Below are 24,828 nucleotides of genomic sequence, written 5' to 3'. Positions count from 1 at the left end.
TTCACTCTGTTCCTTATAATGTCATTATTAATTAAGTGTTTTTCCTGCAGAGAAGAAAGGAAAGGCCACAGAAAGCAAAGGTACAGACCAGACTTCACAGACCATCCTATGTATATCCTAAATATTGTAAATGTTTGTGCTTTAGGCTAACTATTATCCTATGTATCAGTGTATGTTTTGAACTCCACTCATATATTTCATTTCAGAGGAACACAGTTTGAAAGTATCCTATATTTTCCAGAATGGTGACAGATATGAGAAGTCCTCATATCATATTGACACAGTAACATTAGATTTTTGATTCGAACTGTTAGAACCACATGTTCTAACCAGCTGCATTGTGGGCTGTCATCACCAGAAGGTGAGTGCTGCAGGTTCACAGAGGAATTTGTGGTGAGAAGTGGCATAGGCAAACATGGTTTCAGGGTGGGTACTCTGCTGTGAGTGGACAGTGCTCCATCTATTCCATACGGAAGGCAGAGGGACTCTGGAACATCCCTCTGGGCCAATGTATGAAGGGGACTTAAAGACAACATGTACCACGGCACTGGGACATACAGATTCCCTGATGGGACCAAATATTGCAGCAGCAAGAACAGGTGAACCCATGACTTTAGCATGTTCAAATTTTCCTGTCATAGGCTAGTAGTGAATGTTAGGCTAGGCCTATGGCTAATTATGGCTCTATTTGTTGTTTTTGTCTAGGTTGGATGGTGACGGGAAGTTCACAGATTCTCAGGGACTTGTTTGGACTGGAGGCATCCACAACAAGGCAGCTCCTGGCTTGAAACTTAAACTCAACATGGAACCCATGAGGGCCTCCCGGGTGGCGCAGTGGTCTAAGCTGTGCCAACAGAGATTCTGGGTTCGAGCCCAGGCTCTGTCGGAGCCAGCCGCAACCGGGAGGTCCATGGGGCGACGCACAATTGGCCCAGCGTCGTCCGGGTTAGGGAGGGTTTGACCGGCAGGGATATCCTTGTCTAATCGCGCACTAGCGACTCCTGTGGCGGGCCGGGTGCAGTGCACGCTGACCAGGTCGCCAGGTGTACGATGTTTCCTCCGACAAATAGGTGCGGCTGGCTTCCGGTTTGGATGTGTATTGTGTCAAGAAGCAGTGCGGCTAGGTTGAGTTATGTTTTGGAGGACGCATGGCTCTCGACCTTCGCCTCACCCGAGTCCGTAGAGAGAAATGAGAAATATACTCTGGTCTGATGAAACAAAAATAGAACTGTTTGGCCATAATGACCATTTTATGTTTGGAGGAAAAAGGGTGAGGCTTGCAAACCGAAGAACACCATCCCAACCGTGAAGCACGGGGGTGGCAGCATCATGTTGTGGGGGTGCTTTGCTGCAGGAGGGACTGGTGCACTTCACAAAATAGATGGCACAATGAGGAAGGAAAATTATGTGGATATATTGAAGCAACATCTCAAGACCTCAGTCAGGAAATTAAAGCTTGTTCGCAAATGGGTCTTCCAAATGACCCCAAGCATACTTCCAAAGTTGTGGCAAAATGGCTTAAGGACAACAAAGTCAAGGTATTGGAGTGGCCATCACAAAGCCCTGACCTCAATCCTATAGAAAATTTGTGGGCAGAACTGAAAAAGTGTGTGCGAGCAAGGAGGCCTATAAACATGACTCAGTTACACCAGCTCTGTCAGGAGGAATGGGACAAAATTCATCCAACTTATTGTGGGAAGCTTGTGGAAGGCTACCTGAAACATTTGACCCAAGTTAAACAATTTAAAGGCAATGCTACCAAATACTAATTGAGTGTATGTAAACTTCTGACCCACTGGGATGTGATGAAAGAAATAAAAGCTGAAATAAATAATTATCTCTACTATTATTCTAGCATTTCACATTCTAAAAATAAAGTGATCCTAATTGACCTAAGACAGGGACTTTTTACTAGGATTAAATGTCAGGAATTGTGAAAAACTGAGTTTAAATGTATTTGGCTAAGGTGTATGTAAACTTCCGACTGCAATTGTACATATAACAAAGTTAGACTCCAGTGAGAGGGAGATTTTAAAGGCACCTAATAAAACGGCACATACAATGTCCTTGTTCTTCCCATAAAACTCCTGCAATGAGTCTCTTCATGGTCTCTTCAAGATTTCTGCCTTTAGCAAAGACAAGTCGTCAGTGAGTATATGGCGGTGTGGTAAACGCCTCATGGCACCATGCAATGAATGAGACATTGCTCTTACTTTGAGTCACACAGCCAAAAGTCCTCAGTAGAGGTGATGAAACACAGTCAATGTGTCTGTGTAAGCCTCAGTTAACCTATGCTACAGTATATAGAGCTTTTTCCACTACTTCAATCTTTTAATCTCTCCGCCATTTCCTGGTTGCTAAAATTCTAATAGTTTGCCTAGTTTCAGTTTGACAAAACAAGCAGTCGTTGTGTAGAGAATCATTGTGCCATCTAAACCGCTGTGAAATAACTTTTCCATAACCAAAAATATTGTATTTTCAACTGTTTGAAACTGGTGTACAAGACCGAAAGTAAAAGAAGCAAATACTAAATTTAAGAACGGGAAGCTTAGAAATAGTGCACACAGAACAGATCTACCACTTCTCAGACTTGCTTTCAATGCAAATGACAGATCTATAACACACAGTTCTATGTGAATTTGGTCAGGTCGCCCAAAAAGTGATATATTGCAGCTTTAACTGTTTATAATCAGCATAGTAATCTAGATCAGTGGAGGAATCCATCAATGAATGTTCTGTTTCTGGAATGCCAACAATAATGTATTTTTACTCACACCATTTACCATGACACAGTAAAGTGTGTGGTAGAATGTATACCATGTATACAGTGTCTATGCTTAATGTCTGCATCTGCTGTTAACTTTGTTCACCAAATTCAGTTATGTGACGAATTTCTCAATAACACGTGTGTTGGTTATGCCTATAAGTGTCTTCAGTAAATCATCAAACATCTGCTGAGAGATCATAGATAACTTTGTTTCCTTTTATTTTGGAGTTGTGTATTTTGATGAGGAATTCCTTTTAAATTGTTTACCCCTCTGACAAAACAAGCATAGGTCAGAGCAGCACTGCCCCTTGTCAATTTGCTGTTCCAGGCTATAGCCTAATGATATAAGGCAGGCTGGGCCTTTCTCAGAGAAAGAGGACTGGACATGACTTTGCCTACGCTTTAGTTCACAGATGTTGGTCATTCCCCCTTTCAGCTAGCTTGGAGTGCTTGGGTCTGTTGATATGGGTGTAGAAGGGTGGGCTGGGGGTGGTTGTTGTGGTTTGTGGTTGGAGGAGTGGGAGGTAGCATGGCACATGTACTGCATCACCCATCCATCGTATCAGATCGGAGGAGAACATGCCCATACCTCCATACGCTTATCAGGGTGAGCGAGAACAGCACTCTACAAACACACAAAGAATGAGAACATTGTTCACAGGAAGGCCTTGATTTGTGGGAATAGTGTGACCTTCATTGAAACACGAATCTCTTGTTGAGCGTCTGAACTAGCTTTTCATCCCCAGTGGTCCTGTGCTGCAGCCTTCCAAGCACAAGGCAAGAACTTGTGACACTGGTAACAAGGCTGTGTTACATAAGGAGAGGCAACACACAACTCCCTGATTTCTTGGAAAACAACCAGCTAGCACATTTGGTTAAGATTTCCCTTCACTTGAACTAAGGGGCCAAGCCCGAACCATGAAAAACAGCCCCAGACCATTATTCCTCCTCCACCAAACTTTACAGTTGGCACTATGCATTTGGGCAGGTAGCGTTCTCCTGTCATCCGCCAAACCCAGATTTGTCTGTTGGACTGCCAGATGGTGAAGTGTGATTCATCACTCCAGAGAACGCGTTTCCACTGTTCCAGAGTCCAACGGCAGTGAGCTTTACACCACTTCAGCCGACACTTGGCATTGCGCTTGGCGATCTTAGGTTTGTGTGCGGCAGCTCGGCAATGGAAACCCATTTCATGAAGCTCCCGATGAACAGTTCTTGTGCTGACGTTGCTTCCAGAGGCAATTTGGAACTTGGTAGTGAGTGTAGCAATCGTTTACAGAAGGTTATACGCTTCAACACTCGGCGGTTCCGTTCTGTGAGCTTGTGTGGCCTACCCAGTGGCGATTTTAGCATGTAAATCTTGGTGGGGCAAACGAACAACAACAATTGGGGGATGCATGCCAGCAAAGCCACTACACAACACTAAACAATACATTAATTGCACTATAACGGTGACAAACGGTGCCCACAAACTGGTCGGGCCTACATAAAGCTGTCCCAACAGCAGATTACCACTGCTACACCTGGCTATCAGTGGAGCCTTGTCTGGCAATATAACAGTTAATTCAGCCTCATTTACTGCCTTTTAAAAAAACATAGCTGATATGGCTGACTTGCTTAAACAAATGTGGTTTCTACTGACAATTGAGATGTACAAACTATGGCATAAGGAGACGACAAGCGGATAAGAGGCAATCCGTAATTTCGATTAAGACATTAATGAGAGAGCAGGTACGGACGTAGTCAATATAACTATTTGTTCAGCACTTTTGAAATGTACAGCGACAGAATTCAGAACATGGGCCTTTCTTACAGTGTTCTCCCTGTTCACCAAGTCAGAACCGTAGGATAAATAAAGGGGGCATATGAGCAGACAATGAAAGCTCTTACAATATTTGATTATTACATTTTTCTTAAACAGGTTATAGGCTACATGTAAGAGGGGAAATATACCAAATTATTAGGGTGAGGCAGCTTACTACACAACATACATACACTTAGTATTACTTTCTTAGCTACAGTATACACATCTCCCTGGCATATTACATCATTTATGCAGCAGCATACAAGACATTTATGGACTCACCTTGTTGTGCTGTGCTCACTTGAACAGGAAGGTGGCACAGCGGTCCTTTGTGGGCAAATTTTGTCATCAAATTCTGGTATTCTCTGGATTTATGGTGCTTTCAAGACAACTGGAAACTCAAAAAAAACAAAACAAGGTTGAATCATGATGACATCAGTGATCTTCAGGTCGTAGCTCTAGAAAGAGGCCCGAGTTCCTGACCTACAATTCCGAGTTTAGGCCATTGCTTTGCAATGCTTACAGTCAGCCACTGATTCCTTCCAAACCACTCATTGTTGAATTTGCGATTTCCAACTTGTTGTGTAATGTTTTGTTTAATGGCCGATGAGCACCGATATGTTGTATCTATAATTTCTCTTCATTATTTCTCTTCATATGACAAGGATTAAAAATAATTTGCCAGTAGATTGTCAACTTGATTCATGATGATGACTGCTAAGATTTTGAAAGTAGGATGTTGACATGATCAGTCCATGGATGGGTACTTCTAATGTAACTCTATGGAGCTCTACCCTTAGATTTGGAGGTGACAAAGTGTCCCCATGAGTGACAGAACAGTGAGCCAATCACGGTGCAACTAGAGAACATTACCAACCCCTGCGTATTTTCCACTGGCTGCCCCACCACCACAGAAAGCACTGAGCTAGGCTGAAACACCTGTATTTTGGAGCTGCCTTACTCAAGAAAGCAAAAAAGAGACCATGTTTGTATGCAGCTTTATTAACTCAAATATATATATATTTTTACATTGTTTGCAAACTGGTACGTGACACGTATTAATGCCAAAATAACATGCAATACAGGCAATTTGTATGTATTTTCTTGCTAAAAATGTCAGGCTCAAAACAGATGGCCGGGAAAGCTCTAACAGGGCAGACATTTTATGAACTGTCTTGTTGGAAAGGTGGCATCCTATGACGGTGCCACATTGAGAGTCATTGAGCTCTTCAGTAAGGCCATTCTACTGCCAATGTTTGTCTATGGAGATTGCATGGCTTGGTGCTCGATTGTATACACCTGTCAGCAACTGGTGTGGGGTGTCCACATACTTTTGTATATATAGTGTATCTGTGACCAACAGATGCATATCTGTTATCCCAGTGATGTGAAATCCATAGATTAGGATAGCGTTTCTCAAACTCGGTCTTTGGGACCCCAGGGGTGCACTTTTTGGTTTTTGTCCTAACACTACACAGCTGATTCAAATGATCAAAGCTTGATGATTATTTGATTATTTGAATCAGCTGTGTAGTGCTAGGGCAAAAAACAAAACTTGCACCCCTTGGGGTCCCAAGGACCGAGTTTGGTAAACCCTCAATTAGAGCCTAATGAATTTATTTCAATTGACTGATTTCCTTATATGAACTGTAACTCAGTAAAATCTTTGAAATTGTTTCATGTTGTATTTATATTTTTTTCAACGTATATACTTTTAAATAACATTCGTAAAACGTTCTCTGAACATTATTAAAGTTTGTTGTGGTTTTTATGGAACGTTTTCTTAACTTTCTCGGAAAATTTGAGAACATGACTTTAAATAAAACCATGAGAAAACCTGTAGGAAACGTTATCAACTCAAACTTTATTTGCCACATGCACCAAATACAACAAGTGTAGACTTTACCGTGAAACGCTTACAATCCCTTAACCAACAGTGCAGTTATCTTGAAATACTGAAATTCCCACAGAAGAACGTTGTTTCTTAACGTTTTCTGAACTATTTGAGAACATTCCCAATGTCAAACCAGTTGGAGAATGTTCCTAGAACATTACTAAAATGAAATATTACCATGTTTGGACTTTTAGAAAACATTCTGTTAAAGTAATGAAATACCAAGAAAATAACTTATTTTTTTGTCAAGTTCCTTAAATGTGCTGAGAATGTGCGAAAGCCAAGCAACTATCCTGCACCATTCACAGAAAGTTGTGGGAAGGTTGTATGCACGACCTCACCAAGCTCTAAGAAACATATGGTTCTCAGAACGTTATGTGCTAGCTGGGCAGCCAGCTGAGATCGGAATGATTGGTGTTAACTCTTGGACAATAGCACAGGAGCCATATTAATGTACTTGTATATCTGAAATGACAGCTAAATGATAAATGTTCTGTAAGAGACCAAGTATGGATGTAAATGTATTCGTCCAAGATCACCCCTCATGTGGGCCTCCAACAAGTCACAGGCTCACTTGAATATGACCGAATGTGGAATGCATTGTTGCAATGGCCAAGAGTCGCATGCTCTCCTGCCTCGGCATGGTGTTCTCTTCAGAGTCAGATAACATCAGCAAGCGTGACCCACCATGAATTCAACATTCAGAGAAATGGGAGTGTGAGATCTGAGAAACTGTGCCCGCTGGCATCACATAGTCACAGTGACTCACACAACACTGACGAATAATAACTTTACCAGCTACAGTAGAAACTTTCACCCAACTAGCAAGACTGACACCAATGACACATTCATGATTTACACAACGTTGGGGAAATGGGAGTCCTTGTGTGTGTGTATGAGTGACTCATAAAAAATATATGTGCAAATACACTACAACATCACGTGCAGTAGGCCTACTCAATTACAAGCATAACACACAACACACATTGAAGCACATCATGCATCATTGTTTCAAACAGTAACATATACACAGTCTTTAAGTAAATTTGGCCAAATAATTGTATGGAATTACAGAGCCATATCCTGACTACTTATTGCATGTCACTGTCCTGAGCAGACCAAATCCTGTGTCACAGCTCTGTTTTAGTTATCTTTCCTACAAAATGTGACTCAGGGTAAGGGAAAATCGAATCAGCTGTCCAATTTTCTCTTCATGAAGGACTGTCAAAAGCCCTCTAGCTCTATCCCTCTCTTTCTTCTCTCTCTCTTTCTCTCTCTCTCTCTCTCTCTCGGACCTCTCCCGCCATCATTCCACAAGGGCCCTTTTTGTGTGGAGGATCATCAGACTCATGGTTTAGAGCTACGGATCGCAGGCCAGTGTTCAGGAGGAGGACAGAAAAGAGGAGTGCCGTGAACGCTAAAACCACACAACCCTGTTTGTTGTCTAAGCAGGTGGGCACAGGAACCATGGAAAACGGCAAGTCAGATGGTAAATTCTGCTTCTATAACCAAGATGTCACCTACGGTACAGGTATCACCAATATGGTTGATGGTTCTGTTTTCTGATTTGGCGGTAGTCACAAAGTTCAGAGAGAGGCTACAGTAAAACACTGTTGTTGAGAAATATCTTTGGTGTGCTGTGAGTCACAATGATTGTTGTATGTCTTTTGAACTAGTTACTTGGCCAAATTAACAGTTTTTATGAAACAAGTTGTTGATGGACAATTATTGCAACAGTTGGTACCATATGGTTCTCAGAACATGCTAGCTGGGTACTGACTCTTAAGTATGATACAACCATTGGAATGACTTTTACTTGTACATTGGTTGTCATGAATTTTTATCTACAGTGTTCTTCTTTCACGAGCTTTGCAGTATTACTGCTCAGAATATGTCATTCCAGCACAAGCTCAAATGCATAATGCATGACAAGCAGACATTTAAAGTGACCTTCACGATGCTGCTCGTAGTTTGGACGTTTGGTATTTGAACAGAAACAGACTCTTAATACAGTAGGGTATTTCCATTATGGCACAACTGTTTGATTGTCTGATGACACAGAGCCTTTTCTACCTTACCATTTCATGTAGAATTTCAATGTTCGGGTAACTTGTAGTGGTTTTACTGTTTCTTGATTTACTGTGCATAGGCTGCATAGAGAGACAGTGTGTTGAACATCCCACATGACCATATGATTTACTGTGCATAGGCTGCATAAAGAGACGTTGTGTTGAAAATCCCACATGACCATATGATTTACTGTGCATAGGCTGCATAGAGACGTTGTGTTGAACATCCCACGTGACCATATGATTTACTGTGCATAGGCTGCATAGAGAGACGTTGTGTTGAAAATCCCACACGACTACATTATTTGCCTTTGTTACAGTCTATTCTCATATGTATCCCCAAAGAATGGTTTGTGTCTGAGTAACTGAGGATGATCTCCATAGTGATGTGTGAGTGATAGGGAGCTACTGTAAGTCCATAACGATGTGTGATTACCTGATGTTCTTGACTCCTAGAACAAGACCAGGAAATGGAGGAGGCCAACCTGGAGATTGCTCAGGTAACCCGCTCTATAGTCACCCCCCTTGCAAGAAACACTGCTGCCTATGAAGAGTATGTAGGATCAACACTACATTGTATTGTTTGTATATGGGTGTATTTAACATTTGTGTGACTGTCCTTGTCTATCAGTATTTTGTTACTTGTTATGTTTTCTGTTTTCTGTGGACCCTAGGAAGAGTAGCTGCTGCTTCTGCAAAAGCAAATGGGGATATGAGAAACGGAAATAGCTTTGACTACGGCCTGTCTCTAAACTTTATATGTACAGTACCAGTATAAGGTTGGACACACCTACTCATTCAAGAGTTTTTCTTTATTTTTACTATTTTCTATATTGTAGAATAATAGTGAAGACATCAAAACTATGAAATAACACAAGTGGTATCATGTAGTAACCAAAGAAGTGTTATTTTATATTTGAGATTCATCAAATAGCCACCCTTTGCCTTGATGACAGCTTGCACACTCTTGGCATTCTCTCAACCAGCTTAATGAGGTAGTCACCTGGAATGCATTTTAATTAACAAGTATGCATTGTTAAAAGTTAATTTGTGGAATTTCTTTCCTTCTTAATGCGTTTCAGCCAATCAGTTGTGTTGTGACAAGGTAGGGGTGGTATACAGAAGATAGCCCTATTTGGTAACAGACCAAGTCCATATTATGGCAAGAACAGCTCAAATAAGCAAAGAGAAATGACAGTCCATCATTACTTTAAGACATGAAGGTCAGTCAATCTGGAAAATTACTTTAAGACATGAAGGTCTTAAAGTAAGTTTCTTCAAGTGCAGTTGCAAAAACCATCAAGCACTGTGATGAAACTGGCCCTCATGAGGACTGCCACAAGAGAGGGAGACCCAGAGTTGCTGCAAAGGATAAGTTCATTAGAGTTAACTACACCTCAGATTGCAGCCCAAATAAATGCTTCCCAACATCAACTGTTCAGAAGAGACTGTGTAAATCAGGCCTTCATGATCGAACTGCTGCAAAGAAACCACTACTAAAGGACACCAGTAAGAAGAACAGACTTGTTTAGGCCAAGAAACACGAGCAATGGATATTAGACGGTGGAAATATGTCCTTTGGTCTGATGAGTCCACAATCACCCGATCTCAACCCAATTGAGATGGTTTGAGATGACTTGGACCACAGAGTGAAGGAAAAGCAACTAAAAAGTGTTCAGCACATGTGGGAACTCCTTCAAGACTGTTAGAAAATAATTCCTCATAAAGCTGGTTGAGAGAATGCCAAGAGTGTGCAAGCTGTCATCAAGGCAAAGGGTGTCCACTTTGAAGAATCTAAAATATATTTTGATTTGTTTAACACTTTTTTGGTTACTACATGATTCCATATGTGTCGTTTCATAGTTTTGATGTCTACACTATTATTCTACAATGTAGAAAATAGTAAAAATAAAGAAAAACCCTTGAATGAGTAGGTGTGTCCAAAATGTTTACAGGTACCACATATCAATGGACTAGTATACAGTATTTTCTAACACCGTGCTACATAGATGTCAAATATCGTAACAGTACTGGACAGCTGTAAAGTACAATACAATACACTGACAGTGTTGCATTGCTATTAGGTACAGTTGAAGTCGGAAGTTTACATAAACCTTAGCTAAATACATTTAAACTCAGTTTTTCACAATTCCTGACATTTAATCCTAGTAAAAATTCCCTGTCTTAGGTAAGTTAGGATCACCACTTTATTTTAAGAATGTGAAATGTTAGAATAATAGTAGAGAGAATGATTTATTTCAGCTTTTATTTCTTTCATCACGTTCCCAGTGGGTCAGAAGTTTACATACATTCAATTAGTATTTGGTAGCATTGCCTTTAAATTGTTTAACTTGGGTCAAATGTTTCGGGTAGCCTTCCACAAGCTTCCTACAATAAGTTGGGTGAATTTTGGCCCATTCCTCCTGACAGAGCTGGTGTAACCGAGTCAGGTTTGTAGGCCTCCTTGCTTGCACACGCTTTTTCAGTTCTGCCCACAAATTTTCTATAGGATTGAGGTCAGGGCTTTGTGATGGCCACTCCAATACTTTGACTTTGTTGTCCTTAAGCCATTTTGCCACAACTTTGGAAGTGTACTTGGGGTCATTGTCCATTTGGAAGACCCATTTGCAACCAAGCTTTAACTTCCTGACTGATGTCTTGAGATGTTGCTTCAATATATCCACATAATTTTCCTTCCTCATGGTGCCATCTTTTTTGTGAAGTGTACCAGTCCCTCCTGCAGCAAAGCACCCCCACAACATGATGTTGCCATCCCCGTGCTTCACGGTTGGGATGGTGATCTTCGGCTTGCAAGCCTCACCCTTTTTCCTCCAAACATAACGATGGTCATTATGGCCAAACAGTTCTATTTTTGTTTCATCAGATCAGAGGACATTTCTCCAAAAAGTACGATCCTTGTCTCCATGTGCAGTTGCAAACCGTAGTCTGGCTTTTTTTATGGCTGTTTAGTAGCAGTGGCTTCTTTCTTGCTGAGTGGCCTTTCAGGTTCTGTCGATATAGGCCTCGTTTTACTGTGGATATAAGTGCCTTGCGAAAGTATTCGGCCCCCTTGAACTTTTCGAACCTTTTGCCACATTTCAGGCTTCAAACATAAAGATATAAAACTGTATTTTTTTGTGAAGAATCAACAAGTGGGACACAATTATGAAGTGGAACGAAATTTATTTGATATTTCAAACTTTTTTAACAAATAAAAAACTGAAAAATTGGCCGTGCAAAATTATTCAGCCCCTTTACTTTCAGTGCAGCAAACTCTCTCCAGACGTTCAGTGAGGATCTCTGAATGATCCAATGTTGACCTAAATGACTAATGATGATAAATAGAATCCACCTGTGTGTAATCAAGTCTCCGTATAAATGCACCTGCTCTGTGATAGTCTCAGAGGTCCGTTTAAAGCGCAGAGAGCATCATGAAGAACAAGGAACACACCAGGCAGGTTCGAGATACTGTTGTGGAGAAGTTTAAAGCCGGATTTGGATACAAAAAGATTTCCCAAGCTTTAAACATCCCAAGGAGCACTGTGCAAGCGATAATATTGAAATAGAAGGAGTATCAGACCACTGCAAATCTACGACGACCCGGCCGTCCCTCTAAACTTTCAGCTCATACAAGGAGAAGACTGATCAGAGATGCAGCCAAGAGGCCCATGATCACTCTGGATGAACTGCAGAGATCTACAGCTGAGGTGGGAGACTCTGTCCATAGGACAACAATCAGTCGTATACTGCACAAATCTGGCCTTTATGGAAGAGTGGCAAGAAGAAAGCCATTTCTTAAAGATATCCATAAAAAGTGTCGTTTAAAGTTTGCCACTAGCCACCTGGGAGACACACCAAACATGTGGAAGAAGGTGCTCTGGTCAGATGAAACCAAAATCGAACTTTTTGGCAACAATGCAAAACGTTATGTTTGGCGTAAAAGCAACACAGCTCATCACCCTGAACACACCATCCCCACTGTCAAACATGGTGGTGGCAGCATCATGGTTTGGGCCTGCTTTTCTTCAGCAGGGGCAGGGAAGATGGTTAAAATTGATGGGAAGATGGATGGAGCCAAATACAGGACCATTCTGGAAGAAAACCTGATGCAATCTGCAAAAGACCTGAGACTGGGACGGAGATTTGTCTTCCAACAAGACAATGATCCAAAACATAAAGCAAAATCTACAATGGAATGGTTCACAAATAAACATATCCAGGTGTTAGAATGGCCAAGTCAAAGTCCAGACCTGAATCCAATCGAGAATCTGTGGAAAGAACTGAAAACCGCTGTTCACAAACGCTCTCCATCCAACCTCACTGAGCTCGAGCTGTTTTGCAAGGAGGAAAGGGCAAAAATGTCAGTCTCTCGATGTGCAAAACTGATAGAGACATACCCCAAGCGACTTACAGCTGTAATCGCAGCAAAAGGTGTCGCTAAAAAGTATTAACTTAAGGGGGCTGAATAATTTTGCACGGACAATTTTTCAGTTTTTTATTTGTTAAAAAAGTTTGAAATATCTAATAAATTTCGTTCCACTTCATGATTGTGTACCACTTGTTGTTGATTCTTCACAAAAAAATACCGTTTTATATCTTTATGTTTGAAGCCTGAAATGTGGCAAAAGGTCGAAAAGTTTAAGGGGGCCGAATACTTTCGCAAGGCACTGTAGATACTTTTGTACCTGTTTCCTCCAGCATCTTCCCAAGGTCCTTTGTTGTTGTTCTGGGATTGATTTGAACTTTTCGCACCAAAGTACGTTCATCTCTAGGAGACAGAACCCGTCTCCTTCCTAAGCGGTATGACGGCTGCGTGGTCCAATATTGTTTATACAGATGAACGTGGTACCTTCAGGCGTTTGGAAATTGCTCCCAAGGATGAACCAGACTTGTGGAGGTCTACAATGTTTTTTCTGAGGTCTTGCCTGATTTCTTTTGATTTTCCCATGATGTCAAGCAAAGAGACACTGAGTTTGAAGGTTGGCCTTGAAATACATCCACAAGTACACCTCAAATTGACTCAAATTATGTCAATTAGCCTATCAAAAGATTCTAAAGCCATGACATCATTTTCTGGAATTTTTTATGCTGTTTAAAGGCACAGTCAACTTAGTGTATGTAAACTTCTGACCCACTGGAATTGTGATACAGTGAATTATAAGTGAAATAATCTGTCCGTAAACAATTGTTGGAAAAATGACTTGTGTCATGCACAAAGTAGATGTCCTAACCGACTTGTCAAAACTATAGTTTGTTAACAAGAAATTTGTGGAGTGGTTGAAAAACGAGTTGTCATGACTCCAACCTAAGTGTATGTAAACTTCCGACTTCAACTGTATGTGTTATGTATGTACTGCTACGCAGTCTAAAGTAGTGAGCAGAGACAAGGTATTGTACACTAATAAGATCTGTACATCTGTAAAGAAGGGCAGCAGCCGTATTGAATCTGCAGCCTGATGACTTTCACATGATTGGGAGTAGATGAGAGGAAAGGAGAGTAGAGGAGAGTAGAGGAGAGGAGAGTAGATGAGAGGGGTGAAGGGGAGAGGAGGAGAGGAGTGAAGAGGAGATGAGAGGAGAATAGATGAGTGGAGAGGAGAGAGGAGGAGAAGAAAGTAGATGAGAGGAAAGAAGAGGAGTGAAGAGGAGAGGAAAGAAAAGGAGAGGAGAGTAGAGGAGAGGCGCAAAGGGGGAGGAGTGAAGAGGAGTAAAGTGGAGAGGAGAGAAGAGGAGAGAGGACGGAAGGAGAGAAGAGGAGAGAGGACGGAAGGAGAGGAGCTGAGAGGGGCAGGCAGCAGCCTGAATCCCTGTCTGTTCACATGAGCTGATTCACTTATCTCTGCAGACTAAATTTAATTAATCTCCACAGCCTAAGAACGGCCGCTACACTAGAGACAGAAAAAAGCTTTCCTCTAACGGGAGAGCAAAAAGGAGAAATTGGGACACTCTCCAAACAACAACAGCAATAATGAAGATAAAGAGAATAATGTGACTCAGTGGAGAGCCTTGTTGGAAACAAACCCTGTGCCAAAATGAGCTGTGACCTCGCTGACCTCTGAAAGGGTAACTGCTGGGCCACACATGGCTACAGTGAGATTCACAGACAGTACACTACAGGACAGGAAGCTGCTGGTGAGGACTGCATGGAGAGAGCAGCGATCTCCAAGATGTTCAAATTACACAGAAATGTTCAATAGGCTCACCGTCAGTCTCTGTTAACTCTCAACTCCCATTTCTATTCTCCTTTTCTGTCTTGGTCCTCTGACATCTTATACCCCAGCACTCTCACCTTCACCCATCTTTTTTTCTCTCCTTTCCCCATCTTCCTTCTCTCATCCTTCCTTTTACCCTCTACTCTTTTCCTTGTCAAAACAGCTGCTCATTTCTCCAAGTAATTTATTCACCCCCACATAAAGAACCAATGTAGTTACAGTGTGTTCTGAACATTCTGGAGACATTAGTAAGGTCACAAACAACCATCGATGTAGTAACTGTTGTTACATCCTAACCCCTAACCTCTGACCTGGTGTTCCAGCTGCAGGCCTTGGTGGTGGAGCTGCGTACGGGGCTGCAGGGAGTGTTACAGGACGTGTCTGCGCTGCAGCAGAGGGACAGAGGTCTGGAGGAGAGGGCTCAGGGCCAGCAGAGCGACGTGGATGACAGGATCATGGGAATCAGGAACTCCCTCAACACATTTAAGGTACCCCACTTCCCACATGACTTGAACAAACCTCACTGATATCTGATACCAAATATGTGCCTTTTTGTCATTCTTCTCATACTATCAAATCAAATTTTATTGGTCACAAACATATTTAGCATATTTTATTGCGGGTGGGGTGAAACGCTTGTAAAGTGGACTACGGTGGACTACAGTCAAACCAGTAACAGTCTCTAGCAATTCTAGCAGGATGCCTAATTATTACAGTATGTTACTCTGTGGCACATGTATTGTGAACGTAGCTAGATATCGTAGTGATGGGATTGTGCTGTATGTCGTGGTTGTGTTCAGGAGGACCTGAGCGGTGCTCTATCCCAGATCAAAGAGGTTACCAGCAGACAGAAAGAGCTACAGAAAGGCCTGGAGCTCCTCCAATCAGAGACCGGCAGAGAGATCCTGTCCGTACAACAGAGGTACGTGACACTGACACATGTTGCATGCATGAACATTCACAGACACACATTGCATCATCACCTGACGTGAACTCACCACTCTCTGTTGCTTCCCCTTGGTTTTGTCAGGAAAAGCTCCAAAGGGGACTGCATTGGGGAGGGCCATGGGTGTCTCTCCAACCAGACAGAGCTCAATGTCATCCAGCATTACTTTGCCAGCCTGCCCAGCGGCTCTCCACAGATGAGCACAGCCTCCACACAGAGTGAGTTATGCCTCTGAGGGACAGACATTCATAACCGGTCCTGTATGTGTCATTGATTGTACTGACGAGCTGTTCCTTAAAGACCTGTTCATGAAAGTCATTGAACGTACTTGCCTCAGCTGACTCAAATACCTGGGGGCTGTATAGGGATGTTTACAGCACATGAAATGGCAAATGCTTGTGTTTGCTCCATGTGTGTACTGTGTGGTGCAGCCTCTAACTCAGAGCAGGACGCAGCCAGTGGCCAGCCCCAGAGAGGTCAGTCTAAGTCTCCAGTGTGGAGAGAAAGGAAAGAGAGCCGAGACGACACGGATGCACAGAGCGTCCCAGAGAACAGTGAGTGACATCACGTCAGTGACTTATTCCCTTGTTACATTAGGGAGCCCTACGTTCAATTATTTAGCAGTCAATAGACAAATTCCCATTTAATACTGTAGGTCACAGCGGTGTAAAGAGTATGTCAGTGTGGTGCTTCTTTTTCACTTTGTGTGTGTGTTTGTGCGTGACTGTGTGTGTGTGTGTGTGTGTGTGCGTGTGTGTGTGTGTTTGTGTGTCAGGTAAGAGGCAGGTTGCTGCCCTGGAGCTGTTGGAGTCAGAAAGGGTCTATGTGTCATACCTATCTCTGCTGCTGAAAGCCAACATCACCTTCAACAGCTCAGAGGCCCTCCACACCAAAGACAAACGGTACTGTACCACTGATGGGTATTATTTACACATTTTACATAAGATCTAGTAGCAACACTGTGTCTGAACTGTTTTGTTCAAGTTCAAAACAGCAGAGCCACCAGACCGGTTTTACATATGTTCGAGCTTCATAAGAGGCAATTAAGCTTAACTTCTTGTTAATCTAACTGCACTGTCCAATTTACAGTAGGTATTACAGTGAAAGAATACCATGCTATTGTTTGAGGAGAGTGCACAGATATGAACTTGAAAATGTAGCAATAAACCAATTAGGCACATTTGGGCAGACTTGTAAGTCGCTCTGGATAAGAGCGTCTGCTAAATGACTTAAATGTAAATTTAAATGTTGATACAACATTTTGAACAGAAATACAATGGTTCATTGGATCAGTCTAAATCTAAATTGCGTCTAAACTGGAATAATACATTGTGGCCTTTCTCTTGCATTTCAAAGATGATGTATCTTTGTATTTTCTTTAACCAGATCTAATGTGTTATATTCTCCTACATTAATTTCACATTTCCACAAACTTCAAAGTGTTTCCTTTCAAATGGTATCAAGAATATGCATATCCTTACTTCAGATCCTGAGCTACAGGCAGTTAGATTTGGGTGTCATTTTAGGTGAAAATGAAAAAAAAGCATCCGATCCTTAAGAAGTTTTAATAGTGCACTATGAATTCAGATTTTGGGGTTAGGGTTTAATAGTGCACTATGACTCATGAAAGCAGAGGAAGTTATAACTGTTTTCTCAACATTGACCTTGGTTCGGTTCATAAATATAACAAAGACTACCCTCGTCTTTGGCACACTGACACGCACTCATTGACACAGGGGCTTAAACAGGAGATACCGATCTAATTACAGTCAGAAGGAGGACATTATAAAAGAGCGAGGAAAGGAAATTAATCTATTGAATAACGCAGCCATTCAGGCAAGCAGAGGCTTTTTAAAGGACTCCACAGAGATCTGACTTAATGAAATCCCTGTTTATCTGGAGTTCACAGAGACATCTGAGCACTACATTTTCAACTTTCAGAGAGGAGCTCTCCCCTAGTTACTTATACTAAACTTTTTCCCTTTCCCTCCTTAATAACCTCTGACCTTTGGAGTGTGTCTCTTTATCTGGTTAATCTCAATTAACACTAATAAGAGCAATGAGTCATAACGTTTTTTTTGTGAAATTGTTGTATTTCTGCTCACTGATGTGTGTGAGTTCATGTATTTGTTTGTAAGTTTTGGGGGACAAGTGCCGGTGGCAGAACAGTTGATCATATGTGTTCTAAGGTAGGGAGTCTGTCGCTCACAGTTCAACCATGAATACAACAAAATATAAATGACTGCTACTATTAGCATGCTATGACTGTTACTAACACTGCTATTACAACAAAAACATTGGTCCATTTACCTCAGTAATCTGTCTACTAACACCATAATGTTTGAATGCATCTTTCAATTCCATAATTTCAACTCTGTCCTCTCCTTTGTCTCTTTGTGTAGTTATCCACATCTTTTCCCCTCTCTTTCATCCATCCATTCTCATTCTCCAGTTCTGTTTGTGCCTGTCAACCACCACCACTACCTGGACTGTGTATATTTCCACTATGTTTTCCCACCTCAATGTTCGCCTCTCTCCTTCTCAACACTCTCTCCATTACCATAGCATATAATTGGCCTCCTGTCTTTTAAACCGCTCCCTCGATGGCTATATGTTGCTCTGTTCTGTACCGCTCTCCTTGCAGTGTAATGTGATGTGTGTTATATCGATCTCATCTTTCTCTATCCAGGCCGTTCCCCAGTTCTCTACGCTTCCTCATCCAGCAACACCTGGAGCTTCTCCACACCCTGCAGGAGAGGGTCCTCAAGTGCCAGTGGCAGGGCATCATGGGAGATGTATTCATGAGGCTCACCAGCAAAGAGGTACAAACCTTTCACAGACACAAACGACCCATGAAGTCATGGCTAGGGGCCCTGAGTTTTTCTAACCTGATCCGGAGAAACTCAGGGCTAACTGAGTTAACTCTAGTTATGGTGTCACAGGCTGCCTGCAAACTACATAACCCCTAACATAACTACACAACCCCTCACATAACTACATAACCCGTAACATACAGTATCTAGCCTATTAGGTGATAATTGTATTAGGACCAATGTGTGTTTAAGTGGGTGGGACTGATTGAAAGAGGGAAATGAGTTAAATGGTTGGATTAGGAGTTAGTGGCCCCAGATGAGACTCTCCAGGGGGAAGACTGTGACTCACTGCCTCTTCTCACCAGTCACAGTGTCACATGTGGAGCACTTCAAATTAATCACAAGACCACATGTGATACTCAGAGATGTGGGGATTGGGGGGGATATATTGTATTGCTCTGTTTATGTCCCTGATAATTTCTCTGCCTGTCTAGACTCTAGACTATGACACTATCTACTGAGTTTCAATGACTGTCTGTCTCTAATTCTCCATCTTGCCGGTCTTCTACAGAGTGATTTCCTGGACTTCTACGTGTCGTATCTTAAGGAGCTACCTGAATGTCTGTCTGTGGTCAGCATGTTGACCACCACCTCACTAAAAGCAGCCGGCCTGTTTGAGGTAAACTAGGAACACTGAACAACCAGGCAGTGTTGACCACAACCACCGCACAGAGCTACCCGCACTGAGCTACCCGCACAGAGCTACCCGCACAGAGCTACCTGCACAGAGCTACCCGCACTGAGCTACCAACAGAGTAGTCACAATAGTGCAGTTATCCAGAAGGAAAGGGTTACTTCAGGAAATTGTTGAGTAAATCTCTTTCAATTAACAAAAAACACATGACAAGTAGACCGGAGTGAAGTTTATTATGACTTAGTTTTATGACATTATACTCACACAGCCTTTATTACAGGATAACCTTTCCGGACAATTGATTTCACATGATTTCTGTGGAGACTTAAGTCACCTGACTGTCTCTTCTCTGATTGACTGTCTGATGTTCCAGGGTGACATCATGGGGGACGAGACACAACCCTCTCTCCACACTCTGCTCCTCCAGCCAGTACAGAGGATCCCTGAGTACCTTCTGCTGCTGCAGGTTAGGCTCTCTCCCCTCCATGACACTCTGATACATACATCCAGTACACCACCAACCCATCATAGGTATTTAGAAAAGAGCGGACTTCACCATCAGAGTATCTTAAATCAGAGTGGTGATAATGTCTTGTGGGCAGACTACGTAAACTGAAATGGTACCGTAGATCTGTCTTTATACTATTGGGCACCGACAGCTAACGAGCAGCAACAGTTCTGGTGCTTAGGTTTTTCGTCACTGGTTATTTAGACAAATCACGATTTTACAGGAGTTAGCATTCAGCCCATAGACTTGTAAAGAGAGAGGGTGGTGGTCCTCGTTCCAGTTCTACTTCTCATTCTAGCAGCTCTTCATATCATCTCTTAACATGCATGGACCCAGAACTTCATCGAACATCTCACCAATTAAGTAAGACTTTAGTTCTGGGTTAGCTGAGATTAGAGCGGTGACTGCATGAACTGGTTAGTGCTTGGTTCACATGAGTCCGTAGCATCCCTGTGTGGTCTTGTTTGGTTTCAGACCCTGTTGAAGCAGACGGACGCAGAGCACCCTGACTACTACCTGCTGCTGCTGTGCATCCAGCAGTTCAGTGCCTTCACCGCCCAGTACGCCCACCTACTGCAGCACAACCAAGAGCTGCTCCTGCACAACCGCAAGGAGCTCAAGAGGTCAGCTTCTGATCCAGGCTCAGATTTGGTGTTTTGGTAAGCGTGTGCACATGGGGAACAGGATTCAGATGAACTGGTCTGAGGACAGTGAACTGTGATGGTATATTTCAGACATTCTGCTGTGAATGTGACCATATAAAGAAGAAGCTCCTTGCGGGGCTAAATATAGTTCCTTTCTTGTTGCAGGTCAACTATGAAGCAGTTCTTCAAAAACGTGGACTGTGGTAACGTTATGCAAGCCAATGAGATGGGCTCTCCTTACCCCAGCAGCAATGCAATACTGTAAGTTATGTTCTGACTACACTCAGACATTCATATTATCAGTCAGTCCTCCATGCATTTCTTCATGCACTAACTCCGTCTGTCCCACTGACAGTCTCCCCCTCTCCCCTCACAGAGAGCATGCCAACCAGGTGAAACGCAGCAAGCAGAGGCTCCTGGAGCAGATCCAGTCTAGACGCTTTCAGGACTGGGAGAGCGAGGCCCACCACTCCGACTCTGCCATCCCGTTTTTCTCCCCTGACACCGACCCTCGCCTCAAACCCCCAGGCCTGCAGAGCATCCCTGAAATGGGGTCATCAGAGCGGCTGCCCGGCAAACGGCTGCCCCCAGGCTCAGCCATGGCCAATGCCCTGGGGGAGTTCCTTCTCCCTGGGGATGCCCCGGGCTTGGAGGGGCTGTATGAGGACACAAACTCATCTCTTCACAACATGTCCATGTTTGACCAATGCTCCAGCACTTCCTCTGACTCTAGCATCGACATTGCCTTTGTGCGCTACCCCAAGAGCCACCAGGCCGTCCGTGAGGTCTACAACAGCGGGGGCAGCCGGGAGAGTGGGTACAAGCAGCTGCCTGGTCGGGGGTGCGTGTCTCCAGAAGAGGCCGGAATGATGAGAGTTCACCACCACCGCCCCCTGCAGGCCGATCAGCGTAAGAGCAAGTCCCTGAACGGGTTGCAGCTGGACAGCACTGTGAGTGGGGATAGTGGCCCCGGACATCTCTCTGACCACCTAAGGGGCCACGGGGCCCAACAACACGCCAAGCTGGAGAGGCAGTCCAGTAATAAATATCACCCACGCAGCAGCAAGGGCCAGAGCAGCAACAACAGCCCCATCAGCCCCCCGCAGCACAGAGCAGAGCCAGAGAGCCAGATAGCAGCAACTGAAGAGGAGCTACATAACCACCACAACAAGGTGCGCATCAGGAAGTGGATGAAGGCCACAGTTATCAAGCAATGAGGTTGAGTTTATGAGGAGCCCTAAGGTTGTTGTTTATTTTTTTAGATGGAAGAGGGCTGATCAGCCATAGACTTGAATGTGAGAGTACTATGGCCTGCTGGGAGGTTTGAGTGTTTTAGTTTGGGGGCCATTTGTGACTATGTACTATATGTGTGATATTACAGACCACTGAGTGTATTTACAACAAATGTTACTCCTTTACGTAGGACTCTGGGAGCCAACCCTGGGGGGAGGAGCCAAGATGGAAGGCTGAGGGGAATAACCACACCCCCTTCAGTGAGAGGAGCCGGAAACAGGAGAAGGGAGGATTCAGGAGCTCCTTCAAGAAGCTCTTCAAGAAAAAGTAATATATGCTGGAAATGCTGACCAAAAACAGAACATTATTGGCAGTATCAAATTCAGAAAGCCAACATCATCTTACACTTTATTTGACAATGTCAGTAAAAAAATAAAAATAAAAGACTAACAGCAAATCGTCCACTCACCACTAAACAAATTTCCAGTTGGTGTTTACGTAGAAAAATGTATTTGTATGCCACAAATAAGGTTTGAAAGCTTTAATGTAGTTTTTCAAGTTTCGATAGAGACAATGTTCGTCTGACAGGTCGTGCTGTGAACATCTCTCCTCTTGTATCAAGGGAACTTTACAGCACCATTCATTTACAGGAGCTAGGAATAAACAATGCTTGTCAAATACATGCTGGAATTACTCCAGTAATGCTGTACGGTGTATCCAGTAGCAGTGCAGTAACCTCATATATACTGTGTCCTCTAGGTCGGGGGGAGGAGAGAAAGACAAGGACAAAGATAAGACAGAAAGCCAGAACTCCAGTGAGCAAGAGGCAGGCAATACCCCAGGAGTCGCCCACCTAGGCATCGACCGTGGGACTGCTGTGTGAAGTGTGACTACAACCGCACTACAAATTAACAGTGGTCTGAGAAAGGCTTCAAATAGGTGCCTTGATAACGCACACACACTTCTAAGCAAAATGATAGGCTATATAGACACACATACACTGCAATACAATATGAAACATGCTGAAAGACCAAATCAGACTGACGTACTCCTTTCTTATTTAATTACTGTAAAAATACTGTATAGGTTAAGTATTTGTTTTTGAATTAGTACTAGTTTTCCATTTTAGAGGTCTCCTCAATATCCACGGAGAAAATATATTTTGCACAATACTGTATACTCATGAACTGCAATAATGTAGGTAAGATCTATAATTCGCCATCAAGATGATTGGAATAAATATCTCCCCCTCAAGCCAAAATAAAATGTTGATTTTTAATGTGAAGTTATTTTTTGAATTTTAATAAATGAAATTGTGACAAGACAAATTAAACAAAATAAGAAAAGTCCACGTTGTAATCAATATTCGCTGTACCACATGTTAACCAACCAATAATGTATTTCTGAAAAACTCACAAATCATATTGCCTGCTTAGCAATTACTTCCCTTTGAAAAATATTTGTACTTCTCTACAATGCTTGCAAACCATAAAATGTGAAACAGATTCAACATTATCATAATATTTCATAGTTTCATAAATCTGTTACACATTTGAAACAAAATAGGCAATTATACAGTATGTAAAAGCAACCGATTTTATTTTACAGTATATACATGTAATAATGTGCATTGCAATATGAAAATGGTAATGCAGCAGAAAGGAAGAACTAGTTTGTCCATAATCATTACACATGTTTACTGTGTAAATTAAAACCAACATGAATTTTGTAGTGTTTTGACTTTTTTCCTTCTACACAACTCGTTTCCTTTTGTTCTAACACGAGGTAGAGATACCCAACAAATTTTGGCCATAAATTGAGAACACATTTTGGCATTACATAAAAACATGTAACATTCATATTTGTTTAACATCTTCACTGAGCCCTACAGTAAGGAATGTTTAGTTCTGGCCATTTGACTATAGTGTATATGATCGATATTGACATTGAGAATTACAACATGATGAAACTGGTGATTAAAACAACAGCACCGCTGGAGCCTGTTTTGGTATTTAACCTTTGACATTTCACCCTCCACTATCTCAAAGTATTTCAAAAAAGTTCAGTGAGTGTTCTAGAATAACTTGACTTATCTATTGTAACCCCTGTGTCACAGCTTGTGAGAACATATGTATGTTTACTTTAAGTTTACACACACACATACAGTTACATACAACGTCACGTTTCTTTTTGTTTTTTTTAAATATCTTTTTGTGCAAATTTTAACACCAGTGATTCCACAGTATTAAAAAAGCATACAACTAAGCTGGGAAGTAAGCCTGCAATTAAAACAGTTTGAAATGAATGTTCACCTCATAGAGTTAGAAGTGGAAGCTAAGAATGAAACTGTAGATCTCCCATCAGACATTTCTCAAAGCAAACCAGAAAGGAAGTTCCCACATTTGGGCTGGCGATGCGTGCAGAATGACATTGCCAGTATAGTGGTACTTCCTTGTTGCTCAAACTTAGCCAAACCTCAGAGAGGGGGCTTCAAATCCTGTCCCTGGTCACATGATCAAAAAACAGGAAGTCCTTTTTAGTGCTGAAACTGTCACCCCCCCCCTCCCCCCTCCGCACCACTCACCACCCCTTAAAATCTTTATATTCTCCATAACTGTACAGAATACCTATGCACACATATCTACATGACCAGTCTTTAGTGTACAACCCCAGAGTAGCCAGGGTACCTTTCTGCAAAAAAATACTACATTTATATTTACAACAATTAAATACAGGTCAATTAAGCACTTGTGTGGTGTGAGCTGAGATGCTAGCAGTGGTTGAAATCATATAGAAGTCATCCAGGTGTTTGTTACCTGCCACAATAAATAAAGGTGTAAAAGGCAAGTTGGAAGCGGACCCTTGAAGGATCTGTCTTCTGTGAAGCTAAAGCAGTAGTGTCTGTCTGTCTATAGTGTGTCTGTAGTCTGTCTGTCTGTCTATAGTCTGTCTGTCTATAGTCTGTCTGTCTATAGTCTGTCTGTCTATAGTCTGGCTGTCTATAGTCTGGCTGTCTATAGTCTGGCTGTCTATAGTCTGGCTGTGTCTGTCTATAGTCTGGCTGTGTCTGTCTATAGTCTGGCTGTGGCTGTCTATAGTCTGGCTGTGGCTGTCTATAGTCTGGCTGTGGCTGTCTATAGTCTGGCTGTCTATAGTCTGGCTGTCTATAGTCTGGCTGTCTATAGTCTGGCTGTCTATAGTCTGGCTGTCTATAGTCTGGCTGTCTATAGTGTGGCTGTCTATA

At 42.4% G+C, this 24,828-nt stretch overlaps 1 protein-coding gene across 4 annotated transcripts; it reads left to right on the top strand.

Annotated features, from left to right (window-relative positions):
• Positions 1-7,718: 7,718 nt before the first annotated feature.
• LOC115193623 (rho guanine nucleotide exchange factor 33-like) lies at positions 7,719-23,315 on the top strand. 4 transcript variants are annotated; one of them, XM_029752450.1, is made up of 15 exons: positions 7,719-7,996; positions 8,991-9,034; positions 15,070-15,234; positions 15,547-15,668; positions 15,777-15,910; positions 16,124-16,246; positions 16,468-16,594; positions 18,382-18,514; positions 19,077-19,184; positions 19,573-19,665; positions 20,182-20,330; positions 20,517-20,612; positions 20,707-21,523; positions 21,775-21,911; positions 22,344-23,315. In XM_029752450.1, the coding sequence occupies exons 1-15, from the start codon at positions 7,933-7,935 to the stop codon at positions 22,465-22,467; spliced, it is 2,436 nt and encodes an 811-aa protein (XP_029608310.1). In that variant the 5' UTR covers positions 7,719-7,932; the 3' UTR covers positions 22,468-23,315. The 4 variants fall into 4 exon arrangements, with proteins under 4 accessions (XP_029608310.1, XP_029608307.1, XP_029608311.1 ...); XM_029752447.1 differs by having other exon boundaries at positions 7,720-7,996; positions 20,182-20,366; XM_029752451.1 differs by having other exon boundaries at positions 7,722-7,954; positions 20,182-20,366.
• The last annotated feature ends 1,513 nt before the right edge of the window (positions 23,316-24,828 follow it).

This window comes from Salmo trutta, chromosome 5, assembly GCF_901001165.1.
Source record: "Salmo trutta chromosome 5, fSalTru1.1, whole genome shotgun sequence".
Taxonomy (NCBI): Eukaryota; Metazoa; Chordata; class Actinopteri; order Salmoniformes; family Salmonidae; genus Salmo; species Salmo trutta.
This window is presented reverse-complemented; position numbering and strand designations above follow the sequence as displayed.